Source organism: Lactuca serriola, chromosome 6, assembly GCF_051521515.1.
Source record: "Lactuca serriola cultivar US96UC23 chromosome 6, Lser_US96UC23_V15, whole genome shotgun sequence".
NCBI classification, from domain to species: domain Eukaryota; kingdom Viridiplantae; phylum Streptophyta; class Magnoliopsida; order Asterales; family Asteraceae; genus Lactuca; species Lactuca serriola.
The window spans coordinates 66,732,647-66,744,944 of NC_136413.1; the positions used below are offsets into that span (position 1 = coordinate 66,732,647).

Sequence of the window (12,298 nt, forward strand, 5' to 3'; positions counted from 1 at the left end):
CCTAAGGGTATTTATGAGTGGCTAATCTATGTTATGTATTTATAGCCGGAGGATTACCGGTGCAGCAGTCAGACGTCTAGCAAGCAGACTTTCAGCAGCTACTTTTCGAGGTGAGTTTCCTTTCAGTAGGAACGGGTCTAAGGCACCAAGGTCGGCCCGTATAGACGATATGATAGTATCGGAGTGTGGGCAGAGCCCGTATCTCATAGTTGAGTTTGATGATGATATATGCTAGTGTGGTAGAATTGTTTATACTCGTTGTCTGTATGATACTTGTATGTTTTGGTTTAGTAGTTGAGTGTGGGCGAGGCATGTATCTCTCAAATAGCGGAGTGTGGGCGAGACCCGTATCTCCTAGCTAGCGGAGCGTGGGCGAGGCTCGTATCTCCATGAGTGTGGGCGAGGCCCGTATCTCCATGAGTGTGGGCGAGGCCCGTATCTCCTAGCTGTTCATTATATGATTGTATGGTATGTGGTACGATGGGGAACTCACTAAACTTCGTGCTTACAATTTTCAGTTTTGGTTTCAGGTACCTCTTCAGCGAAGGGGAAGGAGTTGGCGCGGTAGTGGCACATCATACACACACACTTTGGTTTTCCGTATTATGAGATGTTCTGGGATTGTACTCTGACATTATTATTATTTTCATGTTTTGGGTTTTCAGACACGAGATATGTTTATGAAATGATATGATCAGATGATGTTTTACTACAAATATTTTACAAGCTACTTAATTTAAATGAAATTTTTAGGCGTGAAAATTTGGTTGTTATAGAGTTGTCTTGAAAGGTTGACAAGACGTTAGTAGGTTGGTTGTATAAGTAAACGGGTCGATGTTGAAAGATTTTGATGGTTATGTTTCATAGGTCTGTGGTCGTTCAAGACAGTAGGTCGAGAAGATTGTCTACATGGCAAGAGGTAACCGGGTTACCCCTTCAGAATACCCAAAAGGACTATTTAAACCCAACAAAAGTCATTTTATTCCCCAAAAAATAAATTTAAGGAATAAATTTTGAAACTTGTAAGACTACAATGTCATTTCACATTTTAAAAACAATGATAAATTGTGACCTTATTCGTTAAGGTCCTCATTATACCAAAAACCCATTTTGAATAGGACTTATGTCATATAAAAACACTTTTTCAATTTATTATCTTCAAAAAAAATCAATAAATCAATAAGCCATTTTAGAAAACAATCCAAACACGGATTATTTCATATACAAACACGTTTTCAATTTATTATCATTTAAAAAAAAATCAATAAGCCATTTTTAAAAAAAAATCCAAACACGGAGCACATTCTTTCGTTTCAAGGTAATAAATCGTCACCTTATTTGTCAAAATGCAATGGAAGCAGCCACATAAGCACCACTAAAACAGATTTCCAAAAAGAAGAAATGACAACCCCATAAATTTAAAGTTTTTGTTATCTGGAGGGAGTGGCTCTCGCCACTCTTGCTATGACCACTTCCTTCATATTCGTTGCATGCCTCGCGATATGTTACTCGTCAGACTTCTAGCGACAGGAAAGAGAAATGGAAGAGAAAGGCTGTGATTGGCTTATTTATCATTTTTTTAAACTAAAATAAAACAACCTTTTAAATGCTATCACTCCCTATCCCTTACAACTTAGATGCTATACCACTCTTCTTCCCATGTGGCTTAAAAAAAAATCCTATGTGGTAACATACTACTCCCTTATCCTAAGAATTTTCTTTGTCATGAAATGAAATCTTTAAGCTCGTGCTTTCAAATTAAATTTAAAGTTTTTATTATTAAAAAACTAAAAAGCTTTTAAAAACTCGTTACCAAACTTACAAATAAACTTCACTTTTTCTACAAAGCACATTGCCACATAATCTTCTGTCCAACTCCAATAAAAATTTTATTGATAACAAGCACTTGAGTCGTCTTTAAATATTTTTAATAATGACAAAAAAAAATTGTTTTACATATTAAATTTATAAAAAAACATATAAACAAAATAATCTATTCCATACTTCAAAAGATCCACTTTTGATTCAAAATCTATCTATTGCAACATAACCATTGATATAGATCAATATTCTCTATCTAGTTCTTTCATATATAGAGTCCATATTATGGTGCCTCCTAAAAGCTATTTAACTAATTATCTGAATGCAAAAGCAAAAGCAAACAGTTATTCTTACAACAACCTCTAAACTAAACTAAACTAAACTAAACGAAACGAAAGCATCACATCATATAAGATGTAAATCAAGAGCTCATCAACAACATTATATTTTGTACATAACACTAAAAAAGAATCCGAAAATAAGTAAGAGCCCACTAAAAAGTCCATTTACCTTTTTACCCTTTCTCCACATAAAAACAGCCAAGAATGATTTGCCAGCCAAATCATACGATATATCATATCATTTCATTTCATGGCAACTGCCCTCTGTGAATTTTGACTAGAAGGTATTGTTGACCATTGCTGCCCTAAAGAACCTCCCTCCTGAAACCCATCTTGGTTTTCATACCTGAGGGCCCCACCATTGCATGAATTTACCATTCCGCCACCCCTTGTTTCTTGGTTGGTGTGGGTCCCGAAACTTACAGCTGGCTCTGAGTGCACGCGCTTCATACCTGTTGCCACGTCATCACTTGTATTTTTTAAAGCATCGGTTTCGGTTTTCTTTGCAAATCGACCACCGGAACTTCTCACTCTTCTCATCGCGTGTTGATGCCGGGATTCATGAAGATAAGGCTGTAACATAAGAAAAAAAAAGGTGTTATGTTTTCCATGATTCCATCGGAATTGAGGATTGGAATGGAATGGAATGACCAAGGGATGGAATGGAATAAGCAAGATAGTGGAATGTCATTATGTTCTATTTTTATGATCATGTTTGGAGTAGAATTGAATTTTCATATTTATGTTATATGTGAATAAAAGATTATGTTTTAACTCTATTTCAGATATTGGCTTTGATTATAATTAAAGAATCGTCAAAAATAAAATTTAAAGATAACAAGAGCTTATCAAAACTCAAGTAAAAATCATATTTTTAGGTTAAATTACAGAAAAACAATTATATTTAGGGGAATTCTATTTTTTTTCCAGTTAAACCATATAAGTTTCAAACGAATTTCCAAATTAACCATTTTGACCTGATAAAAATGTGTAATTAGAAAAAATGTCTGAAACTTTTATGGTTTGATTAGAGAAAGCAAAACTCAAAAGAATCCTTCGATTCCATTCCATGGTTCTTTTCCATTCCTTTATTTTTATACAATCAAAATAAATTTGGATTAAAATAATGAAATTTTTTTTCCGAACTATTTGTGTCATCAAAAATTTACATGAACAAAAATGGGTAATATTTGCAACTTTTCATTCTCTTCCATGATTGAATGAAAAAACAAAGGAATGGATATTAACAAGATGGAATCCTTCGATTCCATTCCAACGGAATGAACCATTCCATTCCACCGTATAAAAGACTCAAATCATAATTCCGTTGCATTGAATGCCAACCTTTCTATCTTTTATAAGTTTCTTTTCAAGCTCAGCTTTAGCACGTGATTGTCTTCGCCTCAAAATTGCATGATATTGTTTAGCATTCACATAAACAGGCTCTTGTGCCATTTCAAGTGGCAATGGCATCCTCACTTGTTGCACATCAACAAACTGAGGATGAACCTTCCAAAAAAAAAAAAAAAAATTAAAAATCAAAATTTGACATGAATTCAAATTCATCAAAATATATAATGTCAAGATTCTCACAAAATGTTGACCATAAGCTGCTGCCATCATCCCACCATAATACGGATCATAATAAGGAGCCTACAAAAGATCGGAATTAGTGATTCCGTCCTAGAGAGGAATTGCTGATTCCAGGGAAAAGGAAAAAGCTTACAACTGATTGGTTGACAAGTTCAAGTTGTGGTGGCTGTGAAAGGGTTTCTTCATTTCTTGGAAGTATGTCATGCTGAAAATTTTGGTGCTCTTGTGCACATGTATCTGAGCTCAAGGGTAAATCAGTCCATCAATATTATGACAAATAAATATGATTCAAGTGAAGTCAACATGTACAACATCCTGATAAAGGACTTACTATGACAAAAATAAGGATAAAGAATTGATGTGTAGAGAATATATCACTCCTGAACAATAAGTACATGAAGGGTATAAGTTATTTAATAGGTTAATAAAGAGCTTGTGTAGAGAATATTCATTCCCATTTTTTAATTTTATTTTTTTAATCTCCCATTTGACCCTTTTCACAGCAAAATATAGGGGTAATCACTAAATTGACCAAAATGGAAGGAAAGAAAGGAGAAAAATAGCTAACACTCAACAAAAAAGATAAAATGAAGAAAAGATATAAAGATAAACCATGTTCAGAGTGTATAATGAATGATATTTATTCATAGATGTAAAGAAATGCAAGAGTAAACATGGAGTATTGAGATAAACCAATTAGGGAACACCTCTTGCTATATTATTAAATATTAAAAAAAAAAAATAGGATTTATATAATAAAAGGTAATTAGATGGGCTAAATAACTAAATTGTAGTAGAATGGAAAGCACCTGAAGGAAAATATGACACATTGTTATGTGTTTCTTTGCTGACATCATCTTCTTCTTCACTTAAAACTTCATCAGACTGAGTGTCCCTGTCTAATGATTGTTCTTGTGAAGATGAATCATGTGAATTTGCTCTCATGGCTGTAGTGGACATGGAGTTGATGCAATTTGCCAGTAAGATTTACCTGTAGTAGATGCTTATATGGTCAACTTCGATAATAGTTTCCATTTTATCACATTGTCACATACAAATTCATAGGATTTATAGAAAGAAACTATCGCATTGAAAAGATACCAAATTACCAATTCAATAAAAAGAAATGAGGTTTTATGCAGATAATATTGCAATAATGCAAGAAAATATATCATGGATTCAGTTGCACCTATAATTACAGGTAATTAAAAGAACCCCTAAATGATCCACCTTAAGGATATACCCAAATCAAAAGAAGATCAATTCTGTAAAAGAAAGTCGGCCTTCAATCAAATGGGACTAAATACTACAAAAAATCAGAAATCAAAACTCAAATCTAGAAATTTCGACATTGGAAACCGAAATTAGAATTAAAACAACATACAACCAATTCTAGTCACGAGTAATCATCAATTACATGCAGATATATAATCCTCATAACGAAATAACAAAACGGAACGCCGAAACAAAGGAATTCGATGAAGAATTGAAGGAATTTAACATGCATAAACACCGAATAGAATTACAATTAAATAAAACTGGGATTAATGAATCAGTAAGTTGGGTGTGGAGTAGCTTACCGGCAGAGGGTGTTGTTGAAAAGGTAAAAACGAACCCTAGAATTGGGCAAAGAAATCGGAGAGAAATCTATAAAGAAACTGGTAGAGGTTGAAAATTTAGAGCGAGAATCCCTGTGCATTTATCTCTATCCATGTTGTCTATTTCGAAAATGGACTTGACTCACTCAACCTCACATCACATACGTACCCCCACCAATTTTATATATCGACGCGTGTACCTTTGAGACACATCATACCTTACTTTATTTAATACCAAGGGACTGGTTATTATTTTATTTTTTATTTTTTATTTTAAAGGAAAAGCATACTCTCTGTTGGGAATTGTTCATCACTCTCAAATTCTCTCGTCGTTTCTTAAATTAATTAAATTATGTAAAATTCGTGTATTACATGGATTTATTTAAAAAAAATTAAATATAAAATAACAATTTAGAAAGTTTAAATTTATAAGAAAAATAAAAAAAAATTTGAATTATTAAAATTAGTGAAACTTTAATGTATTTAATGTATTACATATATAAATCATTTCTAATAAATACCTTACATATATATTACCTTACATATTAAATGTGAAATTTTAATTTAATAAAATAAAAAATATAATAAAATGATAAATGGAAAATAAAAAATTTAAAAATTTTAGAAAATGTCATGTGCCCAAATAAAGGAGAAGATGACATGCGGCAAAAAACATTCATTTATTAGAGTAGATTAACTAACAAATTGAATGAGAGTGTGACAAGTGGAAAAAAAAACTAATTAAATTTATTCAAAATAACTACCAAAATGACATTTGACAAATTGTATGAGAGTGTGACAAATGACAAAAAATAAATAAATAAATAACTTTCATTTATTAAAGTATATATATATATATATATATATATATATATATATATATTATTTTTTAGTTATTTTACCAAAAAACTTCTAATCTAAATGGTATTAGGGCGTGTTCGGCAAAATTAGTTGTTAGCGGGTAGCTTATAGCGTTTTGTTAAACGCTACATGAAGTAGTATTTGGATTTGGAGCGTTTTGTTTAAACTAAACGCTAGAAGCTTGTAGTATCGAACAAGGCTTTCTGTTTAAAACGGAACGTTTTGTCAAACGTTATAAGCTAGAAGCTTCCAAACGCTCCGTGCCGAACACGCCCTTAGAAGATATCTTTTTTTTTAACTTAAGAGTTCAAATACTGTTATGGACATAGGTGAGTTTAAATGTTAGTTTAGCTGTAGTTTCCATTTTCATTAAATATATTTTATTATTATTATTGTTATTAATTTTTTTTCATATTGAACATTTCATTGTTATATGTTCGATTGGGTTATGTTATTTTTTTCCATTTAAATTATCCATGTATTATTCTTTTTTATGGATTTTTGTACTTGTTATATGAAAAAAAATATATTATTATTTTTTGTGTTTTTCTGATTTATTTTTTTAAAATTAATTATATTATTTTTCAAATTTATTTAGTTAATCGGGTCCACCTTACTTTCAATCCGTCGTCACCACCAACACAATCACAATCCGAGTAAAAAAAATAATTTTTTTTAGAATTGCTTATACACCCCCTTCAAATTACTAATATGTTGTTAAATATATTTTTTTTGTCTTATAGTTGGTTTTCAACTTTTTTTTGTTTTGTTCTTTTTGTTTTTTTTAATATTCATATTAAATGCATAACCTTATTATTATTATTATTAAATTAAACAATAATATTAAAAAATATTTTTTCACAGTAAATTATTGAGATCGTGTTTCCTCTTTATCTTTTTTATTAGTTCGGGCCATCCATGTGTTATTTTTTTTTTGTGATTTTTGTATTTGTGATATATGAAAAAAACTATAATGTAATTGTCTATATTTTTATTTTCTATTTTTATTTTATTGGATTGTTTTTTAAATTTTCTTAAATTATTTTCACAATCATCCTCGTCACAGGAACAACCTAAGTGAAAAAATATGGAAACATTGATGACTCACGGCCGGAATATATACAATTTGGTAGTGTTCTGGACCACCCAAATGATCCCTATAGTTAAAAGTAAGATTCTTAAATAGTCCCTAAAGTTAAAGGTAATTTCCATAAATAGTCCATAGAGTTTTACAAATTCAGTCAGACACACAAAATTATTACGTCGAGGATAATAATTCTCACAATTTTAAATAAAAGACAAAAGTAATAATAATTGAAAGTTATATATAGAATGCGGATGTTTTATAAAAATAGAACAATATTCTTAAATAAAACTCACACATAAACTCACATATAATTTTGATATAACTTCACATATAATTTTGGTCAATGTCGAAGAAATAAGAGATTGGTGCAAGGTTGAGGATCAAGGAAGAGCTTATGGATCTTGATGTGTGCTTGATTTTCAGCTTGTTTGAGGTATAAAGCTATGAACTTGACCATTGATATCTAAGATCTATCATTTTTGAGTTTTGGTTCTTTTTTGACCCCATGGATATGATCTAGTGGCTTGATGCCACTCCAAGAGCTTTGAGTTGCCCTTCTTGGTGTTTCTGAGGTTCAAGGTCCATAAAGTTGGTACCTTTAGGGTTTAAACTCATCCATGCATAAGTTTGGGTCCTTTTCATGATGGTAGAATGCTATATTTTGAGGTTGGGTCCTTTTGGGGCATGCAAAGTCACCAAGTCAGTGACTTTATGGTTTTAGATACTTATTGGACTCAGATCTGCGGTTTGGACTTCTGGATTCATGCCTTAAGAGCTTAATGGAAGGATTTGGCTTATTGAGTGAGTACATTGGGCGTACAAGCCAGACAGCGAGTATGCTTAGCGTACAAATGGGTACGCCCCACGTACTCAACAAGGAAGGATTTTGCATGTTGGGCTTCGGTTAGGCCATCTTTTGGGGTTAGTTGTCTTGGGCCCTGTTGATCCATCAGGTTTTGGGCTGATAGTTATTTTGAGAAGGCCTATAATGGGTTTGGGCGCAATTTGAAAAATTGGGCCATGGTTTGGGCCTTGGGTGGTTTTTGGTGTTTGGGCCTTATTGGATTGATAAGTTGGGCCTAAGTCTTGGTCCAAGTTAGGTTAGGGGTAAAATGGTCTTTTTACCCCGAGTATGGATTTACGGTTATCGATAGGAACCCAATTGTTAATTGGGCGTTGTTTTGATATTGACAGTTCGAGGAATCTGTCAGCCAACAGCCAGGGATCGTCTATATGATTCGACAGTACGAGGTGAGCCTTCTCACTATGTGTATGGGTCGAAGGCACTAATGTCGGCCCATTACTTGTTATGTGGGATGCTAGTTGTCTATGTGATGCTTGCATGAAAGACCATGGGAGGAGCCCATGACACTTGGATATCAGACCATGCGGGGAGCCCATGGCATTCCAATTAAAGACCATGGGGGTAGCCCATAGCAACTATATGTATGTTGCATGATATTATGTGGTTATATGTTGTGTGGTATTTTGGGGAACTCACTAAGCTTTGTGTAACACCCCAAAAATCACGACCAAAAATTTCATTTTTAATTAAGTAACTTATAAAATAGTTTACTGAAAAGTGTCATCAATATCATATAAACCCATAATCTCATAAGTCAAATACCATAAACATGTCGTGGAATAATAATAATGTCAGAGTACGATCCCATGGATCTTAAAATGCGGAATCATAAGTGTGTGTGTGATGCGCTGCTACCGAGCCAGCTCCTTCCCCTTCGACAAAGAGGTGCCTGAAACCAAAACTGAAAACCGTAAGCACAAAGCTTAGTGAGTTCCCCCATCATACCATATACCATAAATAACATATCAAGCTAGACATATCTGGGTGTCGGCCTATCCTTCGGTCTATCTCAACCGGATAACTGCCTAGCATATCTGGGTGTTGGCCTTCCATTCGGTCTATTTCAACCGAATAACTGCCTAGCATATATGGGTGCTAGCCTCCCCTTCGGTTTATTTCAACCGGATATCGGGGACTATTTCACCCCTACCACTACCACATAGAATCATAACATACTGGCACATAGAACATAACAAATAATGGCATACCAGACAATTATCACACAGACAATCATCTAACTACAAGCTTCTACTAGTGGGCTGACATTTTGGCCTTAGACCTACTTCTATTGGAAGATAACTCACCTCAACATCGTGCAGTAACTAAATTGTCCTCGATGTCGGGATCAAATCCTTTCACTCCTACGCATAACAACCTTCCTTAATTTACCATTACATAATCTTAACCCTTACAAGGGTTACTCAGGTCAAAGCCAAAGTCAAGGTCAACACCTTGGTCAACGCCAACTCTGGGTCCAAGTCAACGTCTGGTTGACTCGACTCGCCGAGTTGTCCCAACAACTCGTTAAGTATCCAAATCCTCAAAACACTAAGACCTCGATCCTACTCGTCGAGTCTTGCACGCACTCGTCGAGTTCTACTTCATACAAAGTCGGGACCTTCAACAACTGACTCGATGAGTTCATCCTTGAACTCGTCGAGTCCTTCTTCATGCAAGAAGACACATTTAGCCCTGGACTCGTTGAGTTCCTTATGAACTCGTCAAGTACGCCTTCATGCAGTTGGGACTTGCCTTGAACTCACCGATTTCTGATCTTGAACTCGCCGAGTTCCATGATTTCCAAGCATAGATTCACATCTATCTTGTTGAGTCCTCTGCTAGACTCAACCATTTCGATCAAAACAGAAAAGGGTTGGGGAACCATACCCTGACTCGTCGAGTCCCATGAACGATTCGCCGAGTCCCCCCAAAGTCCATGTCCATACTGTTGATTTCAGTCGAGTTTAACACATCCAAAACATAGATCTAGCCTCCTAGGGTCCATAATACACATAAAGTTACAAACTTGACGTTCATGCATGGGGTATTTGGCTCAATGACCCTAAAATGGAGTCTACAAGATGCATGGGGCTCTTAAGGTAATAAATTTGGCACCTTTATGCCCGAGGAACCCTCAATGGTTCCAGATCTGAAGTCATACCCCTTTATAACCACAAAATCCCGAATATGGCACTTCTAAGGCTTAGAAAAGGTAGAAATGAACCCTAACTAGAGATCTAAGAGATAAATGGTCAATGTTTCAGCTTTATACCTCAAATGAGTTGGAAATGTGCCAAAACCTCTGGGTCTTCTTGCTTCCTCTTGGTCTCTCAAGCTTCTTTCTTATTCTCGAACTTCAAACACACACAAATGGTACCAAAAAGCTCAAGAACACTCAATAATTTATTAGGGTTTTGAGTTAGGGCTTTTCTGGATGATGGAGGCTAGGTTGGGAGAAGATAAGGTGTTTAAATATGGTGCAAACCCTAAATATTAGGGTTTCATCCAGACAGTCCTACTCGCCGAGTCGGACTCTCCGACTCGTCGAGTAGGTTACTTAAAACCCGCGTCCAAGAGTCTAGTCTACTTGACGAGTTGGGCCTCCAACTCGCCGATTCCCAGTGCAAAAACATATAATTAATTAAATTTAAATACGTACCAGGAATCGGGTGTTACACTTTGTGCTTACAATTTTCAATTTATGTTTTAGGTACTCCGGTTTTCAAATGGAAGAGCTCGGGATGAACACAGATCACACACCACATGTTTTTGCATTCTGTGAATTACTCTGATTTGATGATGTTTTGCTAAATCTTGGTTACTTGCTTTTATGGGAAAGATATGTATTAACGATTAATCTAAAAACAACAAAATTTATGTCATAATTTTCGGGACGTTACAAGTTGGTATCAGAGCCTTGGTTTGAGGGATTCAGACATACTCTTGGGTGTGTCTAAACTCAAACTGAGGATTTAGTAAGGTTTTCAAAAGAAAAGTATTTTTAAGAAAATAGTTTTCTAAGATAAGAAAAGGGTGTGATGCATGCAATCAGTCGAGCTCAAGTAAGCTTTCCCAAAATACTCGTACATGTTATATGTTATGCTTTAATTTGTGAATCGCGTGATAGTTAGGGATAAGGATCTGCTCAGTTTTTGGATGCTAGAATAATAGGATAGATGCCTTTGTATGTCTATTGTAAGAGTTGGTAGACTTGCATGTTAGTGATGGTTAGTCAGCGATGGATTGGCCTGATGTGTGAGGCCTTGTAGCCTTGGGAGTATTGGTTGTTATGCTGGGATGGGAATAGTTATTGGTATCGGTAATTGCTAAGTGTATGCTTTAAAAATTGTATACGGTTAGGATCTTATAGCCCTAGAATAACTGATTTGACCTTATTTCATGTTCCTTATTTGGTTGTTGTTATAGGGTATAGTCTTTTATTCGACAATTTATTTGATCTTGTTCTGTGTATAATTTGCATGCATAAGGCAACCGACAATGAGCGTGGAAGTTCTTAGCATGATTTGGGGTGTGTGAGTTAATTGTTCTTCGATTATTCTATGGATTGGAGTGTTACTGCACGAATGATGCTTGCTTTTTTGCTTTGTGGAACTCATAAGTGATATGAGTTACTTGTTGAGTTATTGTGTTCATGAGATAGCTAACTGACATTATGAAGATTTCTTCAGCAGTTGATGGCAGGGTGCGGTCGGGAACCTAAGGGAGCCTAGGGATGCTTCAGTGGGTTTTGTTGCACTAGTTAGCGATTGCTTGGAGTATGGATTTGAGAAGGTGACTTAGTGGATCTGGGATGATTCTTGAGGAAAGTATGGGTATGTGTAGAAGGTAGTATTGGGCTCGTACTATTGAAAGCACAGGATCCATACTCAAATCAGGGAGAGTCTTGGAGAATCTAGGAAACTAGTGGGATGAGGATTCTTGAGTATATTCATACCTTTTTGCATGTTGTTTTAGTATGGTGTTGAGCACTCAGGAATGGGGTCGAGATTCGGGTTCCGACTCAGTATTAGGTACTGAGACGATCGATGCGCGGTCGCAGGAGTTTATTTTATCGAAGATTACCTGCAGTGTTTTGGATTAGACCATGGTGGTCTTTGATTCATCCAAAGAA

At 34.9% G+C, this 12,298-nt stretch overlaps 1 protein-coding gene across 1 annotated transcript; it reads right to left on the reverse strand.

Annotated features, from left to right (window-relative positions):
- Positions 1-2,059: 2,059 nt before the first annotated feature.
- Positions 2,060-5,502, reverse strand: LOC145058872 (nuclear transcription factor Y subunit A-9-like). Its single transcript, XM_079006746.1, has 6 exons — positions 5,336-5,502; positions 4,565-4,746; positions 3,889-3,992; positions 3,756-3,815; positions 3,507-3,671; positions 2,060-2,735 (listed from the first exon to the last, which is right to left on the reverse strand). Exons 2-6 carry the CDS (start codon positions 4,713-4,715, stop codon positions 2,406-2,408), a joined length of 810 nt encoding a protein of 269 aa, XP_078862872.1. The 5' UTR covers positions 4,716-4,746; positions 5,336-5,502; the 3' UTR covers positions 2,060-2,405.
- Between the last annotated feature and the right edge of the window lie 6,796 nt (positions 5,503-12,298).